The sequence below is a fragment of the Atractosteus spatula genome, chromosome 13, assembly GCF_055471065.1.
Source record: "Atractosteus spatula isolate fAtrSpa1 chromosome 13, fAtrSpa1.hap1, whole genome shotgun sequence".
Classification (NCBI taxonomy): Eukaryota; Metazoa; Chordata; class Actinopteri; order Semionotiformes; family Lepisosteidae; genus Atractosteus; species Atractosteus spatula.
In genome coordinates this window covers 39,603,336-39,627,909 of record NC_142718.1, presented here as the reverse complement: position 1 = coordinate 39,627,909, position 24,574 = coordinate 39,603,336, and the positions used below count along the sequence as shown (strand labels likewise).

Genomic DNA, 24,574 nt, shown 5'->3' with positions numbered 1-24,574 from the left:
GATTTTTCATTTTATTCTACAGCTCACCTTCGTGCCTGAGTGTACCAGGGGTTCTCTGAAAATGTGGAGTTTCTGCCACTCATGTATATTACCTTGAAAAGCTTACAATTTTATTTAGACATAAAGAGATGCAAGTCATATATACTCCTGTCACTGTATCATCAGTTATATCCCTATAGACTTGACAAGTGCATACTGTTATAAACACATATTTCTATTGTCATTGGTGCACATTTTTACAAAAACAAGAAATGCTGCAGTACAAAAACAGCTTAAGTTTATTTAAAATCTGGAACCAAAAAAAGAACTATCTTCCTACCACCGAACACGATTCAATACAATTTACAGATAGCACATAATACTGCCAAGAATTTAAAATATCAAGCATTCCAAAAAGAATGATTACTTTGCTTACTATTATGCCAAAACATTTATTAATTTATTAACACTTGTGTCACAGATTTGTCAGTTGTGAGCTTGTACAAGATAATTATAGTCACATTTTAATAAATCTGAATGTGCGTGTGTGCACAAGGAGACAAGAGCAGCTACACACAATAATTTCAAGATATGAAAACCTATTAATACGGTCTAATCTTTACCTCATTTATTGCACCACAGAGGTAACCATACTTTCTACATGTTCTTTTTGGCTGAGCTATTTTAAAAACAGCTTTTTTATTCTTGAAAATCATACCCTTTTCAGTAAAAAGTTAATAGATATATTTGTCTAATTCTTTAAAAGACAAGAGCCCCTCCAAAACGTTTGGAAAAAAGAATTTTCATTAAACAAGAAAAACTTTCATGTCTTCCTTTCTTTGCTCATTTGGAAATTGTTCCTTTTTAGGAAAAGAAGACAGACATATGTTTTAGCATGTGTGTGCACACACTGTTGTTACACATTTGCTCTGCTTTCTCTACACTTCTTCACCCTCCTGTCAGACAGCATTTTGTTTGTCCATCAGAATCTTGGTAACCAAAGCAATGACTTCGGGGTGGACCAGGCTGTCCAGCAGCTCATTGGTGGAGATTGGTGAGAACCTGTGGCTGCCATCTGTGTGTTTCTTGTTACTAACTGTTGTGACCTCAGCCTCGCCTCTCTCTGGTTTCCTGGGGCAGCTATGCTCTTCACAAAAACCGCAGCTGAGCTGACTTCTAGGACTGCTGGGAGCACAGACATGATGCCTGCTGTCCTGGGCTCCACCAGCCTGACACTGTGGTGCTTGCTCATCTAATTTCAGAGGCACGGCGACAAGATTGGGCCCGAAAGGAACTGTGGAAATCTCTGCCGGCTCATGGCTGTCAGCACCTTCCTCGGCAGGTTCTGTCCGTTTTGCTTGTCCTCTGAAATCCCGTTTTCCCAGCCTTATGGCTGTCCCAGACTTGAAGGCTGTAGATTTATTACATTGGCATTTCTGCTTGTCCAAGCATGACTGCACGGCAAGATTTAGGTAGAGCAGGTTTTCTTCATGGGAAGAGACTTCAGCCTTAAACCCAAAAAACACACACATACACACAGACTTAGAGCTGAATGCTTTGTGCAGGAGTCGTATTTTCTCTGTTCAGTGTGATGTCCCTTTCAAGAGCTGTCTCCTCTGTGTCCATGACTGACGTCAGATTATTTGTTTGGACTTCCTAAGCAAACAACCAGCTGAAGTACACAAGCTTTTCGGGTTCCAGATGTTCCTGTCACAGTACTGAAGTCTGAAACTCTGGAATACCGCTGCTTCTACATCGGTTACAAGACAGAATTCCTTTCTCCCCATCTGAGAAAGGCACGATGTGTGTCACTACTGGAGTCTGGTGTCCGAACAACAATTGTACATGTGTAACCGCATAGCAGAAGTGTAACGGTAACTGACTCAAGAAATCTTTCATCCCCTCTGCAATCACATTCTCAAACACTGCAGAATAGCTCTCTCTTATCTGCTGAAACACTGTTGTACTGAATTTTTATTGGTGTTGTTTGTTCTATTGTTGTGTTGGCCGTAAAATAAATTTCCTCCTGGGGCAAATAATGCTTGAATTGAATGGAAGTTTTAACATTCCTTCATTAAATGTATAAACGTGTTGTGTAAACAAGTCCGATTTCAGATTACTGTTTTAATTAGTCACAATGATGTCAGTAAAAGAGAAAGGATTTCAAGGAATTTGAAGGAATTTCCAGTGCTCGACAATCCCTCTAATAGGGAAGTTGAAAATAAGAGAAGAGGCTAACTGCCAGCCGACCTGACTTTTTCACCATTCAGATTCAGAACACACAAGGACTGTTACCTCGGTGGGGTTCAGCCACACATCCCCATTGTCAGGACCGCCAGCAGACTTCAGGGCACATACAATAGTCTTAGTTAGAGCCTCTCCAACACGTGCTTCGTCATCAATATCCTGTGGTGCAGAAGAAAAAGGGACATATTAACAGAGTTATCTCTTTACTGGTGAATTATTGTATTAATCAGTTCATGCATAATTTCTGTTATTATTTCAGTGCTTGGAATGTTAATGCCCACAAAGGTAAGAACATGAACTACAGCTGCAGGCAGATTGCAAGAAAAAAGTATCTTTATTAATTAACAGATTCACCCTAAATCTGGCTGATACAGAATATATATTCTTCTCTGAGAAACAGCGTTACTTTTAGCTACAAAAACTCTTCAAAACCTACAAGAATTATTTTGAAAACTGGACAGAACGGTGGTGTAATTACGTGCCAAGTTATGATGCCAGATTGCAAATCTCAAGTTTCTCCCCAAGAAAATTTTCCGTCTCGCACATCTGCGCCGACAGATGCATCTTGACTTAGAGAAGTGAGTGTTTTTTTTTGTTTTCTTTGACACTTGCTTATGCAACTGCATTTACAGATTTCTATAGATCTCCATTAACGACGTCAAAGTAACGAACTAAGCATCACATGACCAGAACTGAGTGGAAACCGCATTAAAATCAGTGCCACTCGAAAATGACTTAGGCGAGCAACACGCCGAGATTGTTTAAGAACGAGCCGCATTACCATTTCAATCCAGGAGTTAATGCTGACGGTGATGGGATCAATTGATTCCACATAATGCCACCAGTGTCTGGGAACGAACAGAACCTGTATAATTATACAAAAAAACAAACTTCTCAACAAATGATTAAACATATGTCATTTTGGTTTTGCTCTTTCAAGAACTTTAAGAATCAATCTTTAAATGAATGACAACCCTGCACAAAAAGAAAGCGGATTACACAACGAACACAATTCAAACAAGCATAATAATTAATAGCAGCTGCTTGCATTTTAATCCCAGCTTTTCATGCCAAAGGATCCCATTTGAGTCATTTGCATACAGGAGAAGAGCCACTTCATCCACCACGGACGTGCAGCCCCCACCTTGCGCTGTTCACATATGATGGCACACAGCAGCCTTTACATGGCAAGAGCCTAACTACACCGCAAATAAGGCTCAGGGCAGAAAAATGCCTTAACAGTTGCATTATGGGTGACATTTAGCCAGGAAGCCAGGGTTAACACCCCAAAACTTATGGACAATGTATTCATGAATTCAGGATCTCAGTTTAATCTCCAAAGGACAGCACCACCTACAGGACAGTATCAATGGTCACCATAGCAGATGATTGGTTTAGAAATGCATGACCAGAGGGAAGACTGTCACCTACAGGTTTTTACTTAGAGGTACTTCGAACCCAGGACAAACCAGGCCAAGCCCAGCTCAGCTTCTAAAACCAATATCCAGTGGGATAATATGAAAGTTAAATTGATCTCAAAACTCTCTGGATTAAATACATTCTGTCCAAGCTGAAAGTTGAAAGACTGTGTGTGAAGGAAAAAAAAAAGTGATTCAGTTAAACAAAAGCTAAGCCCATGGCTAGCACAGAAGGATGTTTTCTTAACTTTCTACTCACGCTGCCTGCTGGAAAAGATCCCTCTTAGTGTTGGACTACAGGGCTGTGTGACAGGACTGGTGATTCTGTTCCACACAGTGTTTCTGTTAAAATGTTTTTACAGAAACACAAATTCAATACAAAGCTGTCAGTTTCTATACAGATGAAAGCGCTGAAAGCTATCTGCTCGTGCGAAATGCGTCTCTCATGGGCCGGTGCTCCCCTTTAAGCAAACCACAGAGACAGCCGGCTAAATGAAATTTAAAACAAAATAAATAAACATCCATTAAAGAGTGCTTCTGAAAGAAAAGAATCTTCTGATCTCTCGCGCATGTTTCGCTTGGCTGTCAATCGAAGCAGGATACAGAGTTTAGCAATTTATTTAATGAATTGCTTCAACACATCTTTTTATCTGGAATACTGAATAACCAATCAAGACGTTTTTATAAATGTTAATACATGCAAAAGGGGAACAGCGGAAGACAGAAATGCGCTAGGAGAGAGAGGGGCAAGAGTCAACTGCAGAATGAAAAGTTCTGCTGCTTTCCAAGGAGTTGCACTGAGACACACTGAGGGACAGACCAAGCTGCTTTCAGTGCACTATTGATCATTCCCATGCAAATGAACTGACTGTGTCAGCCAGAAGCCTCTGCATGGCTCGTTAGTGTACAGTTCAGAGGGCAAATTCCAGCTGCAAGCAGTTTAACACATTTAAGACACGAGAAGTTCAAAGGACTTGTGATTGTCCAGACTGCCCATGCCACTCTGCCAGAGATCACTCCTTTTCAAACACAATCCCCCACCTTTCAAACTCAAACACATAAAACACAAAGGTCCTGAGGGATTTAAAAAAATATATTTCTCCACCTTCCAGCACTCAAGTTCTCAAGGGCCCCATTTTGGCTTTCTTTATCAGTGCCAGGATTATGAGACTTGAATAATTAAGGGTCCAGGCCAGCACAAATGCTGTTGGCAAGACAGACGAATAGCTGCCTCTCATTAAGGACCTTCACATATTAGATTGTTAAAAGGATCTGTCTGCCCAGGAGTTGTTCTTCATGAGCCAAAGGACAGCACCAATTCATTTCAATGCTGGCGTTTGTTTGAGCCAACATTTTAAGGGAAGACATTGACTGACTTCTTCCCTGGGTTGAAGGGATTTCTTAAAAGACAGTCGCTGCATTCTGCTGAGATGTGCATGTTCACGTCATTCAGTACCATGGCCAACTCTTGGCCTGCTGGGGAGCCTAGAAATGGGACAAATGCAATGAAATGAAATGACAGGGGCTCCTGCTCAGAAAGAGGACATTTTTAGAGAACATGGAGCAGGAGGACTTTGTACCATCATATGGAAGGCACAGTGATCACACAAGAGAGGGGCTAAGCAGGAGTTCTCGTACACTGCTCCTGAGCCACTGCAGTCTGTTCACAGCTGAGAAGACTGTACGGAAACTATTTCCTGCTGCTCTACTGCCTGTTATTTTGCTCTGGGCTAAAACTCAGAAGAAAGACACCGATTAAAAACCCCTTGCATTATTTATAAATGGCTGTGCACTGGTCTGTATCGTCTCACATTGACAATATTTCCAGCAGGCTCTGAGCGAGAGGAAACTCATGCCAGGACCACTGTTCACCCCATGCGAAACAGATGCAGATGAAGTTGGAGCAAGAGAGGCTGTCAGCAAAGAGCAATTTAAAAAATTACTTCCGAGCGCTCGTTCAGGAGAAACGAGCGACTGGTGGTGCAGGCACACATCTGTGCTCTTGAAGACTTGCAGTAAGTGATGTGATTTATTTGGGCAATTACAATAAAATCCTCCTCGTGATCAAGAGGCAGAAACATCCCCAAACCACCTCCGTTACTAAGAGGAACAAATGCAAAGTCATTCTGCGTGATTTAGCAAATTATTTCCCATGTTCATTAATTATCGAAATTCTTACTTTTGCTGCTAATACAGCATAGCCTCCTTTGCAATTAACTACACAATAACAGCACGTAAATTAATGAAGTGCACTGGACATGAAAGTCTATTCACAAGCTAGCTTTTTCTAAGCACTGATTAAGCCTGTTCATATGAACCAGTCCTTTCAGGTTAGCTCGGGGACTCGTGTCAGTGCGTGAGCGCAGAGGAACTAAGTGAAGTTAATTTTACACTGAAACGGGAAAATAAAGATGAAAAATCCAGGCCTGGAGCCTGAAGGAAAACGTTGTTCCTCATATATTCTCATTTCTTTCTCATTGGGCTTATACTGAATGGCGCACCAAGGTTGTTGACATATAAATAGCCAGTAGGTGGCAGTAACAACATTTCTACCAGTTAAAACTCTAGTTGGCATTTTTAGCAATTCTTTATTAACGGACAAATTCTATTCACAATGAAATAATTACACACTGAAAAGGTTAACAGCACCTGATCTCCTTTCAAGGAAATCCTAAATGTATATAACAGCAAATAACAAACATCAAATTTTGCGCTGTTTTGAAGACATGCTGCAAGGTTATAAAAAACGGTCATATAAATGAAAGGGAAGTAAACTTAGCCGCATGATTTTCAAATGTATTTAAATAATTCTACAAAATATCAGAGTCCAGGCAGCTTTCCGTGTGAATGGACAATTCCAATGATGCATGAGGAGTAGAGATTAGTTAAACTGTAAAAGAATACTTCTTCCTAAAGACAGGGATTTCCATGCTATTATTATAAATAATTAATCATTTATTTTTCTAATGCTCATGTTCAAAGCAGGTTACAACAGCCATACAAATATGGTACCAGTTTGTACAGCTGGGTTTGCGGGACAACCTTGATCTCACCAGGGATCTGAATTCACAATCCTGGACTGTGGAGTCTACAACCAGAGAAACTTACTCTTTCTTTGGTGTTGCAGTGGACTTCTAAATGTAAGCCCTCTACACCGCTGGCTTTGCTGCACCTCTCTGTCTAACATACAGTAGGTGCGAAATGAATGCAATATACTTTCTACATTTTCATAAAGGTAATATTTTTGTCTTAGCATGAATGCTCAAACCAAATACTTTTAAGGGCGATAAAAGTTAAATGTAAAAAAAAAAAATTAAAGTGAAATAAACAGTGTGAAGAGACTTCTAATTCCAGTTTTTGAATATACGAAGTCAATGTTTCCAACGACGGACAGCTGTTACACCATTATCAGTTTCATGATGTGTAGCACCTGCTCTTAAACCACACCTTTTGTGAAAAGCTGCAAAATGACAAGAGTTAACATTAATTCCCATAATTCCCAGCTTCCTGCATGCTCTTGCACATACAGACATATTGGAATATATTTTAATTAATACATATGCAGACATTCCTCAAAAAGCGGTTTTTGAAACCTTGGAGTGCACAGCAGCAGAGTTAGTTCTATAACCAATTTCACTCAGCAATGCTTGACCCAATTTCACAGGGTCTGCCTCAGAACCACTGCCTTCCAGACCTAAACCTTAATATCTTCCACGTAGTGCATTTTAACTAGCAGAATTTCAGACAGAAAATGATACCACCATCATACTTATAGTGTCTGAATGGTTTTCTTTCACCTCTGTGTAGAAGAGATTTAAACATGGGTTTCTGTCAGACTGATAACTGAAAACAAATAGTATTAACACGTCTGCAGTGTGAGATAATGGGCTCCAGTTTTCCTTGAGAAAATGAGATCCGAATGCAGGAGGCAGAATAGGAATTTTACATGCCAATTACCTTTTTATTAAAGTCTTTGAAAACAGACTGGTTCATAAGAACTTCTGAAAGGTTAGAAATGAGAGGAGGCCATGTGTCTCATTTGGCTGCTGGTAGCTGACTGATCCTAGAAGCTCAAGGGTATCATCAACAGGCTGGAGAGCTTCTCCCAGACTCTTCACTTGCCTACATTACACGTACTGTAGAATCCTGATCCTTCTCTTTTGGTAGCATCTGTGAAGCATGACTGGATTAACAACTACAGCAAAATTCAGATCATAAACATACTTTAGGAAGAGCGGTAGTCCCAATACAGAACCCTGCAGTTCTAATTACCCTTTAATAAATTTGAGTATTAATTCCTTTTCTTTCCTTTTTCCCCACCCGTTATCAGTTCCCAAAAGATGTGTTTTACTTTGCTTCCTGCCTAGATTTTGAAAATGAATTGAACCTTCAATAAAAAATATAATAAATAAATCTCACGATATGCTCTGCTGCATCCACTACTGCTGTTACTTGTTCAAAGAACAATTAGTTATGCCAGAATTGCTATTTAAAAATTCATGCTCTCTATTCCCTTACAGATAATCCTGTACATTAGTTTGAATTATTATTTCCATGACATGTAATAGAAGTAATACTTTCTGATGTAAAATCATTCAGTTAGGTTTAGTCACCATATCTATGTTCACAATTTTCCAGTCATTTCATGATTTTCGCCAGACTTGACATTCAACAGGTGAAGTCACCTCGTTGCCCGTGTCTCATCAGCTGTGTCACTAACGCAGCGCTTTACTGTTACTGCTACCAACTCACTGGAGTGTGCCACGCTCAGTTCTGAATGAGTGAGCCATTAAAATGACACCAGTAGCACAAAACCCACACACCTTATTTTTCCAATAACGTATGTGCAGAGAACGATCCGTTTCTTGCGATGCTCGGTACAGACAGTAATGCCTTGTTCAGCGGATGTTTATTTTGATATGCCGAAATGGATACTGATCTGTAGGCATCCATTGCACGAAATGAGGCGATACAGTATTATACAGTGTATTTACATCTTTTGCATGATTGCCTGAAAAAAATAGTGCCAATGTATATTTATATGAAACCATGGCAAAAGATCTGGTCTTTTAAAGACCACACCTGTATTCTGATGACAGTGAAGAGCTCTTTTCCCCATTCTGAAAGTCACACTCCTCCCAGTGTTGACAGTTATGAGGTTCTTTCAGTTGGTTTTAATCCTTTACTAAAGACCACAGAAAGACCCATCCAGGAACGGCCGGGAAAGACTGCACCCTTCACCATGAATCCTTTTCTCATTAGGGTAAATGCAATCAGTGATTCACGCACTGAAGCAGTCTAGCAGGGGGGTTTTATACTTAGATCATGCGACTTCCTGTCAAGGGTCAAACAAATCCTCCTTTAACTGTAAAAACTGAGCAGCTGAGGCTGGTCTCCATGCTGGCCTGACAAATGTGATCATCTGGGCTCCTCAGGGGGTCACTTCTGGTTCAAAGACTGAACTGAAAACATTTTGGACCGGCAAACAGACGACGTCACCCTCATTTTCTCCCTTCCACATTTCTGGCACTTGAAGCGACACGGCTTGCTCTCTCCCTGTAGCAGGGCGCCTGCAATCACTCTGTTATAGCCTGCAGACGATTCTGGGGCACTCACCTAGCTTAGTTTATGGCGCTTAACCCAAATGCTTCATAGCACAAATGGAACTTTTCCGTTCTTCAAAAGCAAATCAGAAAGTTGAAATAAAAGTACAGTGCCACAGAAAAATGTGTGAACCCCTTAGATTGATCCATATTCTTGTATGTTTTAGACCTAAATTGTAATCAAATCTTCATGAAAGTCTTAATAAAAAATGAAGACAACCTGATTAAACATACCACACACAAGACATATGTTGATGATTTAATTAGCAAACAGTTCCAACAGTAAACATCCTTCTGTGAATGAGCTTTAGATTCAGTAACTGGTGGCACCCCCGTGGCCAGCAATGACTTCAACTAACGTTTCCTGTAATGGTAAGAAACCATAACTCCCGTACTTACACTGCAGGTTCACAAACCTTTTTCTCACCACCATGAATGTAACAATCGCTCACAATGTATGCTACCACCAGGCACTTTCCCCTGCAACGGAACTCACTGCATCACCTGTAAGCTGCACAATTCGAGTAAGTCTTAGACGTATGCTACAGAAAATCATTAGGAACATCTGCAGCTGAAGCTGAAATGGTAGACATGGCTAACAACTGCTTTCTCATCCTGTCACAGCACCCACTGCAGAATGTCTATAATGATCTAGTCTTTTCATCATATCAAGAAGACAGAGTAAGGAAAACAGAGGCGAGAGTGCCGTTTGAGAGTTGTGGTCACCACCTGGTTTGCCTTGATGAATTATATTTTGAGAAAGCATGTTTACAGTGCACAAACAAAGGTTTGCCAATTTCAGGCAAGAGCTCTGAAAGAATGAAATGTAGAGAGAACAGGACAGGACAGATACGTAATCAGTAGAGAATGAATGGCAACAGATTGAAGACATTCTGTATGAAGCACATGTTACAAGTCTCAGGCAGAGACACGTCCAATAAGGTGCATCTTATGTAACAGTGTTACTGTTAGATAAGAGTAAATAAAGATGCAGGATACAGTTCATTGTGGGGCTGCTGGTCTTCCTAATTTACTTCTGAAGAAAAATGCCTACACACAGATGGTGTTTCTAGTTGAAGTAAACAGAGTTTTTTTTTCTCCAATGTAAACACGGATGCCTGTGTCTTAAACAAAAGATACCTTTATGTGTGTATCACACACAGAATATTCTCTACAGTCAGTAAACCAATAGCTAGAAACCAGTGGCCTAAAGGGAATAATAAGTTAACAAAAAGAACACACTTTACAGAATTATTAAAACAAAACTAACAAAATGGAGAACAATTAATTGCACGTACAAGTAAAAAAAACAATATTAAAAAGGACCGAAGAAGAAAAATAATATTGGACTGAAGGCTAAAAATAAACGATTTTTTTCAGTATGATAGCAGAAAAAGAACCGTAAACGGCACAGTAAAGTGTCTGACAGATAATAATGGCCAATATTTAGACCATGAAAAGGAATCATTCAGGTGATCACCAAAGAAGAATCAATAACAGACCTCAGGCTAAGCAAAAACAAAGTTCTATACTGAGTATCAAAAGAATCTTATTAATTTACGTCTACAAGTATGTTTTTAGAAAAATGAAGTATGTGGAATTTGGATGTTGGTTAAATATTTCTGTTGTCATTTTCATTTATGGCCCATTCATTACTGACAGTGATTATTACTGCCGGAGTGACTTTGTTGAATGAATACTAGATAGTTTGAAACCTGACTGGACATAGGTGATGAGATGGTTAAACCGGTTGGCTGTCAAGCCCGGTGAGATTCAAGAAAGAAAACAGAAGAAAGGAGCCAATGTCCCACTCTGCTCAAGAGAACAATGTTTTTGTGCCATCAGTGTTTTGAAGGCTGGACTAAGTCAACGCACTAGAACTCATTACCTGTCGTGTTCAGTGACAGCAAGCTCTCACCCAGCAAGACTTTACAGCTAAACACAGTCCAGCAACAGCACACCATGGTCCGGGAGACCACAAGTCATGATGCCTCACAGAGACTGATAGGGAGGAACAAGAGAGGTAGCATGGGCAGGAGTGTGAAGCTGCTGCAGCTCTCCTGCTACCAGTGATTAATGACAACCTGACTGCACGGCGCCTTCCCTGATAACAAATCTGGGAACTGGTTGCACTTTTAAGTGCTAAGATGTTTAGCCATGAGCTATGGCTCCGTTCTTCATTCACCATCCCTGTTCTAAAGGAACATTAGGCCTGTCGGGGAACTGCGACAAATGTATCAGAAAACCATTCTCGTGTCAAGGAAGTGAAAACTACACACATACTGTATATTTACATTTACATTTCAACTCTTAGTGAGAATGGGAGCTGCGCCCACAGACTGCAGAACTGAAAATGAAACACCAATTTATGAAAAGAAGGAAAAAAACTGCACTAGGAAACTTCTGGCCAGTCTACTTGTGTTACTGGTAAAGTTTTGGAAGTAATAGTTAAAGCAAAGCTGGGAGAATATTTACAAAACAAAGGTATTTACTGTCTACATTGATTCAGAAAACACAGGTATTTTTCTAATTAACTAGAAGTGTTTAAAGAAGCCACAAGGACTGTCGATACACTGAAGAATAAGACATTATATTATATTGTAGTGCTACGGAGTTCACGTGGGTATGCGTCCTCGCTGCTGCCGCATCAGGTCGGCCCCCCACCGTCGGGGACTCGAACCCGGGCCTCCGGCGTCACTCAACAGGGACCCAGCCTCTTGAGCCAAAGGGAAATCTCCCTTCAGCCCTGCAGCTATGGTCCCTGCTATTCACAGGGAAGGGCGGTGACGTCACCGCGCTGGTAAGCCAGCTCAGCTCTCGCAAGCAATGGAGGCCATATGTGTTACATTATATACAGATTTTCAGAAAGATTTTGATGATGTCTTTCATAAAAGGTTAATCCCCTAATTAAAAGCTCTAGGAATCCAAGGCAATGTCTACACATGGATGGCAAACTGGTTAACAAACAGGATGCCACGTGTTACTTCAAGAGACACGATATGTTCCAACTAAATAAATTCCTAAGGGCTACAGACAGGGACACCCCAGGGGACTGCTTCATTCTCCCTCGAGAAACAACGACACGAGGGCACAATTGCAAACTATTAGGGAATTCTTGTAGAATGGAGAATAGGAGACTCCTTTTGACAAAAATATAGTTGTGGGAGTCTTGGTACATGTTTCCATGCCAGAATGAAGAGGGCCCAAACTCCTTTAAGAAAAAGCTAATGAAATTGTAGATTTACTTAGCTACTAACCCTCTAAATGAGAAATGGGCTGTCATTTGCAGCCTTTTTCACATGCTTACATCAATCTCCATTAAATATTTTTTAAATTTATTTTTGGGGGTTTTCGTTTCAATTTGGAAGTGCAGAACATGCCTCAGCACTAAAGAATGCTGACACTCTCCCGAAAGAAGACTGATTTAATTATAACAAGTACATAATCCAGATATAATGATTTCATTCTTCTTCAAAAGCCAAAATTAATTTCTGTCTATATTTTAGACATAAATCAATACTCAGCTTCTCTTCAACAAGTCTGAGGAGACCGAGACCTGCTAGTAAGACCAGGATCAAAATCAGAACTTCAAACCACACAGAGCCCACCTACATTCCATGCCAAGTGCTTGATGAAGGCTATCCACAGGCCAGACACAAGAGGCCTTTGGTAAAGACGAAGCCATCATCAGATACTGGGTTTGGAATCTGGGCCTGGGTGAGTCAGGAAGAGGAGTGTTTCACCCCCATCAGTACCTGTCCGGGCTTCAAGGTGACCACACGTGGCTTAGCGTGGCCAAAAGCAGGGAACTGCGAGCAGTCTGGGTTGACCACGTTCACCTTGCTGAACACACTGGACTCCTCATAAGGTATCCTGGTGGGATACAGGCAGTGTGTGTCTTCTGGGGGGAAAAGGTGCCATCTTTTTCTGTAAGAAAGGAATTTCGCTGTGAAAACAGACACCATGTGTTGCTACGCAATGTCATACATGCCTTACACTTTAGACGATCTCCCCTCTTTCTGGAAATTTAGGATCTCAAATTGTTTTTTTTTTGTTAGACGGTGTGAATAGTCACCCATCGGGTTTTTCATGTCTCAGATCAGTGCCGCAAACCCTGTGACCGCACACGGGGTGGGTAAACTCCTCTGCCCCGCCCTTCCCCGCCCACTTTCCAGCCAGTGGGAGCACGGCCCTGCAGAGAAGGATCAGCTCTGATTGGAGGACAGGCCCATCCCTCACTGAGAGCACAAGCCTACAAGCACTCTGGAGGCCACAGGGGGCGCTGTGTCAGAACGAGGAGAGCCCCCTCTGGCTATTCCCCCTCCACCCACTGCTAACCAGCTGTGTGCTGCCACTTGCTAAATTCCAGTCATACTCAGCTGGTGACAAGACCCAGGCTCGAACCCGTGATCTACCTGCACAAGTCGAGAGCCTTGACCAGTTGAGCCAGTCAGGAGGCATTTATTTCCTGATCTCAGCCATTACAAAAATGCAAAGCTGTGCCTCCTCCTAAATTCATTACACAGTTCTCATTTACAACAGCACTTGTGTCGCATGCACTAAAAACAAAAAAGGAAAACATTCCCCTCCTTTTGAAACAGATGCCTTTATTGAGATGTAAAGTTCTATTTAAGTCTAAACAGTTCTCTGTTATAATAAATCACCCACTGTTGGAAATAACCCACTGCTGCTCTGTAATCAGTCCACAGGAAGGAACAAGGTTAATTCCTGATCTTCCTAGAGGAAAGTAATACACAGCCAGATTAAAGGAACTGACTCTTAAAATGGGCCAGACAGCTCCCTCTTGTAACTTTTCTTACGTTCTTATATTTTAATCCCCTGATTATAAGGAATGCAAATATTAATTCTTTCCAGGAGAGGGCAGACAGGTCACAAAACACGAGGTGTGAGAGCAGTTCAAGTAGTGGCATGAATGAAAACATGCAATCAAAAAGATGACTATTAGATGCAACAGAATTTCCAGATTTAAGACAGGACCTATCTTTAAATGAATCTGTGTTTTCCAAAAAGAGTTGCACTACTCTTCTCAGTAACACTTTATTTAATATCTCATGTCCCTTCTCCCTGGCAAGTGCTACGCAGAAATTGCTTTCTTTTCTGAAGCACAGAAGTGAAAATGGGCACATTTCTTTTATGTGCTTTGGGCTCTTGAAATGAAATGAGTTTCAGTACGATCTTAAAAAGGCCTCTAATCTTCATTCCGTTAAACAGATGGGACATTACTTGTCAATAAATGCTCATCTCACTGATTTATCACTTCTATCCCAGACTTTTCCATCGGACTTTATATTAATGCTGGTAATTTGTTTCTTTTAAATCTTGGTTCTTCTCTGGAAAGACAATCCTCTTTCAGCATTAATCACCGCTCTCAACCCCTCTGAAGCAGGGACAGCTAAAGCTCTGAAGTGTTTCACACTGCACTTTTTGTGTGGCCACTCAGAAGTGTGACCTTTCACAGTCATTACCTTCCCTGCACTTGAAGCACCAGGTTACACCCATACGAGTCCAGGTGGCATGGAGTATTTGCCCCCTGTGTGCCAATCCACAGGGTACTGTCTCTCGCATCCCTGCCTGGGAATCCAAAATCCTCCCACTTTATATCCTGCACAGACACAAAAGTCACATGTTCATGCCTGCAGACATCTTCAATGACAATTCTATACTGCTGCTGAAAGGATCACTTTTTCACCACTATCAAATCTTAAGATGTGAGACTTTTTAAAAAAAATTAGCAACACTTTTCTGACTTAAACCCCAAATGGGATGCTTTTAAAGAGGAACACATATTTCTTAGGAACAAGTAAAGGTTTACTCCACGCTGAAAAGAGAAGAAAGGAAACACGATGTTTTGGCTGTGGAGCCTCCTTCGGGTGTCAATGATTGCCAGAAATTAAGAGTGAGGTTGAGCAATGCTAAGGACAGTAAAAAAATCAATCTGAATCGGTCAGCCAACACAGCTACCTACTTGAACCACTTATTTCTTATGCTCAGTGGCCTGCTTAATTGGTACATAAACAAAACAGGAGTTTATGAACAACTCTACCAGAATCACAGTGGCTGGGTCCCATTTCCTTTCATACAGTCATTATATTACCATCTGTTTTAACTCTCTGATGTGGCTTGAAGTTGTGCAGAGGCCCAGAGGACAGTACTTAAACTCTGAGACATTGAAATTCCTCCAGCAAGCCAAAAGTAATGCATCTGGTATCCATGAAGGCAATTTCTTGCTTAACGTACTGGAACAGGAGAAGTGAGGAGGAGCTGAAAGGTCTGGGCTCAGAAATTGCAGCCAAGAAGAACGTACTGTACTGAGCTATAGCCTCGGTAGCAATACTGTGAAATAATGAAAAATGAAACAAAACCAGAGCAATACAATTCAGGCCTCCTCTGAAAACTGAAGTTGAAATTCCAGAGCAGCATTTCAAAACCTTTCTACCTACAAAAGGGTAGTGGAAACACAAACTGAAGCTGTTTTGTCTTTGTCTTTCCTTTCTGAAAGCGGGCTGGATGCATGAATTGAGGGTCACTGTGCATCTATCTCGGCAGACCTCAGGGTGTTATATCTGCGGTGTGTACAATGTGTGTAACAAGAACAAAACCCTCCTGGATCTCCGCTCTGCCCCAGGAAAATAATGAATACAGATCTAATAAAGAATGGCAAGTTGTGATAACCCACAGTGGGAAAAACAAAATCAGCTACTAAACAGAGAAAAAAGGGCATCTCAGGAAATCAAATGTCACCGAATATTCAACCAAAAATCTCTTTTTCTGTATGTTCCAACAGTAAGCACATATTGTTTTTTCCTTTGGAAATAGGTCATTTAAAATCGTCACGAGAGAGGTCTAAATCAATGCACCGGAAAGCAAGAGCAAACATCTGGTAACAGCATTTCCTGTGCAGCACCTAAGAGAAAAGACGATTCCTTGGGTTCTAACAGCACTGCTGGAGCTGCCCTCTGTGACGTCACACTAATGGGCCGCACAAATATTTCTTCTCTGACAGGAAACAACCGTCTGTTCTCTAATCCCATTTGTGCTTTCTACATGTGGCTTCTTGCTGCTCATTTTCACAGTACATTTGTTAAACAAACTTCAGTAACACAGGAGCTCAGCAAGGAGCTTTTTAGAAATTCAGATGCAACTTCATCTTGATTATTAAATCAAGAGGCTTCAAGGTTCACATAAATCTCTCTCCCTCACAAAGACTCCCATTTCAAAATAACCATTAAATGATTAAGTGCATCTTGTGGCACAAAGTTCCAAATCTAATTTTTTTTTTTGGTAAAATAACAAAAATGGCTAGAAACTCAACAGTTGAAGGTGTAATAGAGAATCAATTCTACTCCTTATATCTAATGATAATCAAGATATTTGGATCTTACAAAAAGATTTTAATGCTATCAGTTGTGATCTGTGGGTTTTAAGTGAAATTATGTAAGAGAATACTCTAAATGTGACAACCAGAACATACGAGAATTTATTTCCATCTAACATACATATAGTCACATAAAATTAAATATCTGCTGTAACTCCATGAGATTAAATCAAAATAATCCTCAACTACCTCAAACAACCGAGATTAGATCGGATAAAAGCTGTCATGTGTGTTTAAGGGTTGTATATTGTGGCACACCAACTTTTTTGACAGTACCAAAAAGTTCAGTGTGCAGAAACCTTTGATTACGTATGGTCTCCTAGCTGCCCTTGTGCTGTCAATCCTAGTCTGTCAAGACGGGTAAAAATAAATAGAAAAAACAAAGATGCTGCTCAGCACTCTGGATAATGAAATCATTACTACATCCAGGCAACTGTAAATGATAAACAGTGCAATCCTGGATTTCAACAACTTTTAAATAGCACTATTAATCATCTTAAAAAAGCCAATCCACCTGCTTATCCCAGTCTTCCTTGATTTGTTGGAACTGTCAACAAAGACCTGTGCTTAGTAAACATTTTCTATTTCTATTTCTTAAACCAACATTAGGAAGGGAATGTGCAAAGAAAAGATTTAGAAAAGCACTTCTTTCTTTATTCTATTTACTCAGATACTTCGCAACCAAAACTAACAGAGAGCAGAAACGTCCCTTTAGATGCACCTTCTTCCTGATGATTATGCTGTCAGGACGGTACAAGTTTCACATAAATCTCTCTCCCACACGAAGATCCTCATTTAAAAATAATTTAAACATTATTAAGTGCATCTAGTGGTACAACGTTCCAAAATCTGAAATACAAAGGCAAGGTACAGGAATGCTCCAGTATCTTTAGAAACCCAGTTAAAATCAAATATAAAAGTTTCAAATAAGCTGAAAAAAATGAGTGTATGTCACAATCGCCACAAATCAAAACTGAAATTCACAAAGTAAGGAGCATGTTTTGACTCAAATGGGGTCTGTCTTGGCATTCACTTTTTGCTACTCCTTTCAATGAGGTGTTTAACCTGAGAAGGGAGCTCTAAACTTTTGAAACGGGTTACTTTCTTGTCATGAATCAATATATAATACATTCAAAATTAAATCCTATGAAGGGACTCTGTGCCAGAAGATGCATTTAGCATGTGTGGTTGTACAAGGCATTAGTAAGACAAAGTTTGGAATATTGTGTACAATTAAGGTGACCACATTTCAAAGAAGAGGTAGTAGAAGAGCATTTTGAGGGAAAGAGGCCACAAGGAAGACCTAGAATAAGATGGCTTGACTCAGTGAAAGAAGATGCCAGCAAGGTGGAAACTGGTGTAGACGCATGGAGAGACAGGATACGCTGGAGGAGGCTAGTTGCCATGGCAATGGACCGGCTTGGGTTCGAGACTCCACCTCAGTAAGTAAGTAACATTTAAAAAAAAATATACATGTAATAGCTCTGGAATCCGTCCAGAGAAGAGAAAGCATGCTTAACATCCCGGGACTTAAAGGATTTACCTACAGTATACTGACAGGCATACAGAACTGAAACCTTTGAGTCTTGGAACAGATAAGACTATGAGGAGACCTGAAGCAGGAATTGGAAATCCTCAAAGACACCGACAAAGTCAATGCAGTGCACGTCTTCAGAGTCAACAGTGAAGAAGGAACATGCTACCCAGCCAAATCAGTAGAAGCCGATTCCCTGGCTACTTTCAAACTGCAGGAGGATGATGTAACTGTGCTGCCTCGCGTCCCCGGTGAGGTCACCACGGCAACGCTGTTTTTCTGCCAGTGACTTAGTTTCGAAGAACCTGAGTTGTTTTGTGGCTTTTCAGCTGACCTGCGACTGGGTTTCTTTCAATGGTCCGGTCACTACACTGCAGCGAGGGCTGGGTGTTAGACAGAAGCCTAAAATCTCAAGCCCACACCCAGAGAATACTATCTCTAGGACCGGACACCCAACTTTCAGTGATAACGTGAGTTTTCCTGGTCCTAAGTGGAGTAGTCTTAAATACCTTAGCCCCATCTCAGAGCACCATGTACAGTATATCAAACATATGATGCGTGTGACATGTAATTCCCACCAGGATTATTTCGTGTTAACCAGGATTTCCCTTTCCGGGGAAAACGCTCAGCAACCTACTGAGCAGCCCCAAACCCGCTCTGGGGTTTGCAACTGAAAAAACATTGTTAACCTCTCCCCCCACCCAGGGAAAAACCAAATCCCCTCTGGGATTTGTAACAAATTGAAGCTTGTTAGCCATTTCCCCTTCCAGGGCAGAGAAAACTACCCTGTCTTTATCCCTCAATGGCAAACCTTAAACCTTGACCGTTTTCGATAGCAGCGGTGCAAACACATCCCTGCTGATCCCATTAGGCCAGCTGTTGAAACATAACTTGTGGTAACAGCAGAGAGAGATGCTCTCCTCTCTTGCAGCCGGCATTAACCCTCCTGCATGGCTCTATGGAGCTTGTAACACGTCCAAAGACAAATGGCTCAATATGACAACACTGTGATGTGAAGGTACAACTGGCAACTCCTGATTATCTATCGGAAAAAAAATAATTGGTAACTTTCAGTTCTAAAAATAAACAGGGTTCTATTTCCATATGCAGAATGGTAGCGTGTTTGCTGAACATGTTACAAAACTGCGTTTTATGAGACCGAGACGCTGTCACTCTGCTGTAAGTACTGCAGGAGAAGATGCAACATTTACCTTTACGAATATAGACAAGAATGTCTTAAAAACATTCTTAGCTGGCTTTATATTAGTAAGGGAAAAAGACAGACAAAACTGCAGGTAAAGTTAATATATCGCAGGAGGTGATTGATGGGACGAGGAAATTGAAAAGTTTTGCATCTTTGCTTCCCACCTACCCTTGAGGGACTGGCTATTAAAAAGTGAGCAGCTTGTCATGCTCCTCCATGCTTATTCGTTGCTCGGTCTCCTAGAAAGACTTTTAGACTCAGAAACTCGGCTGTCAAGAGTGCTTCTCTGTTCTGAGCCCCTGCCGAACAGAGCGGGCCAGAGCAGCACAGCTCGCATATTGAAAATCAAGATCACCTCCTTAATTAAATGGATGGATTGCAGGCGTAGATTAAAAAAAATTGATCCTTACTATCTCAAAGGAATGACTACCTAGTGTGCACATGTATAACACATTGGTTAACACTGGCAAAACCCTTTTGAGCTAAATTAGTATCTGATCTTTACCAAAACAGACACAGAAAGCTACACGGATAAGTGTGGGAAAGTCAGAAACTGGCATTGCATTTTTATACAGTTCGGAAGAGTGTCCCAAAATGAAAGCCGCGTCTCAAATGGGAAAGAAAAGCTAATCGTCTATTCTCCTACTAAGGAAACCAGAAAAGAAAAATCCAACACACACACAAAACAAAGAAAAATGTACCTCAAACATGGAGGCTTTGTCTGCAAAAAGCATGGCAATGTACTTGTAGTCAGCATAGGCCCAGTATTCAGAAAGCAAGTAGTCAGAGAAGGGCTCGGAGGGAGAGGCTGTCTGCCCCCTGGTCCAAGCCACAAAGTCCTGCAGCTTGGCCTCTGTGTAGGAGCACTGGGTTTCAAACAGAGGAACTGCAGAGACAATGGACAGTTATTAGGATGGCATACTGATCATACAAGCAGAGAATATTAAAGAGCAGAACTCACTAAAGTGGAGACGCCTGCATGTTAATGCCCAAAATATCTAAAAAAAAATGAAAAGCTTAATTTCCACACAAAGTTCATTCATTCATTCATTCGTTTTAACATTTTAAGAAAGAGGTGGTATCTGCAGTAATTGACATTTTTCTTTTCCTTCCTTCCGCAGTACAAAGGAGGAGGATTCTGCTCGGTGGTTATGGCAGAACTCTGTAATTATGCATGTTAAATTAAAGTTGCTGCGCAAAGGTGGCCGGCCTGTCAGAAGACGAACTGCAAAAATTGATTTTGCAGTTTAACGAGCCAGCTCTATTGTGGATAATTCTATAACTGTCACAGATAACATGGACTTCTGAGTCTCCTTTAAAGCCTAATGATAGCGAGGGAAGCTGAGTTCCACGTCATCAAAACTGCCGCAGGACTGTGGATATTTTTGTACAGATTTTTCATGTCGTGGCATTCCGAATACCCTTTTCAACCTGCTTCTGAAAATAAATGTGGCTGCATGGTAAAAAGAAAAAAAAAACAATCAAAACTGTCAAACACACCAGAAAAAAAGAAAAAGATACTGTTCCTACATCAAAAATCAGTATTTGTAAACTATAAAGAGTCTGTAATGAACTACAGACACACGTTTCCACTGAAAACAAATATGCATGCACTCATTAGCTGTGCTTAGCAATGGTGCCTAGGAAAACAAGTAACAGAAGCTCCTACTACCTCAAGAGCACCCACACACCACATCAAGTGTTTAAACAAGTCAGCTGTCAAAACAGGTCAATGAACAGAAAGACAATTTTCCTGACAGTTCAACGATACAAAACCGGCGAGTGCCTGAGGGAATTCTGGGATAAAATTTTACAGGGAGATTGCATTGCTAATTTCTTTACACCATTGTTATCTCTTTCACATTACATTTGAATGTTAAGGCAAACCATCACCCAGCTGATGATGTGTGGTTTAATTTTTTAGTCATAATAACGTTGCATAAAACGTCCTTTGAAGGGATGAGAAACATTTTGATCTGAATCCCGCATTACTGTTGCAAGAATATCTGCAGATCCAGCATATCACCTTTTACCCCTGCAACATGTCAGGACTACTCAATCAACCACGCAGTTTCGGTCTAGGTCATGCAATACTGTATGCTGCTGGCTTTCGGAGCAATGGGAGAAACATCCATCACCTGCTCATCAGATGATGGCCAGAGCTCTGCCTGGTTTCGGTAGGATGAGCTGACAGGAGAGCAAGGGACTCTCCCCACCCCTGGATGGGACAGCAGTTCTTCACAGGGATGACCAAAGACATTTAATCTGTCTTCAACTGTCCTGACCACATTTTATGTGCACTATTGAGAGTGTGCTCACGTGTGGTATTACAGTGTGGTTTGGCAGCAGCTCGTCGTCTGAACGGTAGGCGCTATAGGGGGTGATCAGGTCAGCCCAGTCCATTGGAGTACAGCTCCCCTCTGTATCAGACATTTTACAACTCGCTGTCTCAGGAAGGGAGGAAGTATTGCTAAGGATGCCTGTTTTCTCCCTCCTTCCGTCTGGTAAGCGTTATAGGGGCACAAAGGCACGGACGTCCAGATTCAGAGACAGTTTCTTCCCACAAACTGTCAGCTTACTGAGCTCGTTCAGGTGGGTGGCTGCGTCAGCATGCGCAGGCTGCAAAGAAACTAGTAACAGGTTTATTCCTGCTGAAAAGAGAAGAAAGAAAACACAACGAGCCTTCTCAAAAAAGGCTCCATGGCCGAAACGTTGTGTTTTCTTTTTTCTCTTTTCAGCATGGAATAAACCTATTACTGCTTACTGAGCTCTACCCCTAGCACTGCCTCACACTGATGGGTTTCTTTCCAAGATGTCTGTTATTTAACTTGTGGTTGTTGCTGCCGCGGTTCTGTGTTTATGTTGGTGGTGTTTTCTTAATGTCTTTGTTTTGGAGCATACGTGCAAATAAGCATTTCATAGCTAGGACTGTACAGGGGGTAAGTGGTGGTGACTCTGTAGGAATATCACCAATACTTGGGACTGTAATCCACCAACCAACATATGAACAGTGTTACATAAAGAAATGCTGCCAATCGAACATATTAACAGGAAGTTCAGTACATAAGAACACAAGAAAGAAGACAACTGAGAGAAGGCCCCGTAGCCCGTGTTGATTTGTGTTACTTCTTGCCATAGATCTCATCCAGCTATATCTTAAAGAGCGCAAGGGAATCAGCTTCAACGGTTTGTGGAATACTGTACATGAAGTGTTTTGTTCTGACTATTTGTACTGTATGTCAAAACCAATTCAAATTAAATGAAACCAGTGTGTAACAGCAGACTTGGTTAATGGATAGGCACAGCAGAGTGAATTCTCTTTATCGGTGCACGAGGTCTTCATCTGGACTCTTAAAGTGGAAATGAAGATGTAGTTAAGGTACTGTATAACCCTATTAAAGCAGACAGCGACGCAGCTTTTCACATACAGAACATTCGTTCAAGGTTTTTTTCATTTTTCCCCCCCATACCGTTTCTTTCTTGTCTCTTCCCAAGTCGGAATTTGATCGGCTGGCTTTCGAGGACGCGTGACAGGTAGTCCACGTTCCACTGCAGTCCAGGCCAATCGGACGCCATATTGCAGAAGACAGCCGGCTGCCTGAGCGCCTCCACGATCCTTCTGGCTTCCTCGGGGGTGAAAGGTTTGGCACCCATGCCTGCAGGGTGCAGAAGAGCTCTGGGCAGAGTGAATCACCGCACGAGATGGACCAGCACCTCTGTGGCACAGCAGCCTTCTCTGCCCTGGAGGCGCAAGTCCAGATCACAGAATCCAGTCCAGTTCTTTATTCTTCTCTTCTGCCTTATTCTTTATTGGGGACTGTACTGCACCTCAGCACTGAAGGCTAAGAACAACTGTGAACTCGTTCTTAGAAATCACTGATGCTCTGAAGGTGCAGTGTAGAACAGTCTAGTCTGGTCTCCTGTTTCATGTATACTGTAATAATAGGTGAAGAACCAAATTAGTATTTAACAGGCTAAATGTGCATTTTTGGCACAGTGAAAGCAACCACTGTTTCTAGAATTTAGTTTTATTTTGGTAATTTTTGGCAAACATACATACATTTAGCAATTTACGAGCAAAATGTGCCATTTATAGCCCTTAATCAATAGTTATTTTGAGCGTTTGAAAATTGCAAATATGAAAAGAATGCCAGCTTGACAGTATCTCTGACCATCCTTTCTGCTTCAAGTAGAAACGCTCAAAATACTACGGGGAAAAGATCATAATGGAATATGGGAAAGAAACGTAGTGGAAGGTAAAATATTACTTTTAATATGTATTATTCAAAGCCACTTCCATTTGTACCCATGTTTACAGCTGTTTATTTGCCTGAAGGAAGCTGATTGAACTACCTGTCCCAGCGGTGTCCCACTTGGTATTTAAGCCAATAACCTTTTATTTAGTCCTGACCAGCATCTATTCTGTTTAAAAGATACTTCTCATCTTTGGATTTTGCTGTCTCTGACGCATACTTTTACAGAAAACATATCAAAGTATAAAAAACGCAAGTTAATAAAATATCAGCAACAAAACCCACTCTACTTCATCGCACATTATCTTATATTTAATCACGCATTACGGGACAAACATTTGATCGTTGTACATAAAAATGAACACGAAATGAAAACGAGAAAAAAGGTGACTAGCGGGATACATCTAGTAGTGACAACTCCCAAAGCATTTATTTCATTAGGTTGAAAAGTAAATGAGCACAGACTAGTTAAGTACAAAGCCCTTAAGACAATGGATCAAAATATGCCATTTCTCTCATAAAGACTCCAGTGAGGAAGGTCTTAAATCTGATGTAAATACACAATTATTTACATTTTAAATTAAGTAATACAAACTAAAGAGAAAGCCGGACTTTATTCTTATCTGTAGCTAGACTTTATAATTATCCAAACTACAGTACCAGTTTAGATACATTATACATACCTATTTTTTAATCCCAAAGTAATTAGAAAGCCGTTTTCAGATTGCTTTGTACTCATGTGCTCTCACTTTTGAATTCGGAAGTTCGCTTCAGATCAATCGCGATTTAACGCCAGCAGCAAAACCAGGAACAGACAACTAGCACGCTTGCTTCTCTTGCGTCGCGACTAATAGACGTCACACTTGTGGTTTCTGAAACATTAAGGTATTTAATAAAGTATGGGCCTCTTAACACAATTACAATCATTTAATAAAAAAAT

At 41.0% G+C, this 24,574-nt stretch overlaps 1 protein-coding gene across 1 annotated transcript; it reads right to left on the bottom strand.

The window, feature by feature from the left end:
* Positions 1 to 103: 103 nt before the first annotated feature.
* Positions 104 to 24,435, bottom strand: hspbap1 (hspb associated protein 1). The gene is made up of 8 exons (XM_088930774.1): positions 24,318 to 24,435; positions 22,852 to 23,315; positions 20,083 to 20,267; positions 14,734 to 14,870; positions 13,003 to 13,174; positions 3,008 to 3,091; positions 2,275 to 2,385; positions 104 to 1,487 (listed from the first exon to the last, which is right to left on the bottom strand). The coding sequence occupies exons 2-8, from the start codon at positions 23,033 to 23,035 to the stop codon at positions 939 to 941; spliced, it is 1,422 nt and encodes a 473-aa protein (XP_088786900.1). The 5' UTR covers positions 23,036 to 23,315; positions 24,318 to 24,435; the 3' UTR covers positions 104 to 938.
* Between the last annotated feature and the right edge of the window lie 139 nt (positions 24,436 to 24,574).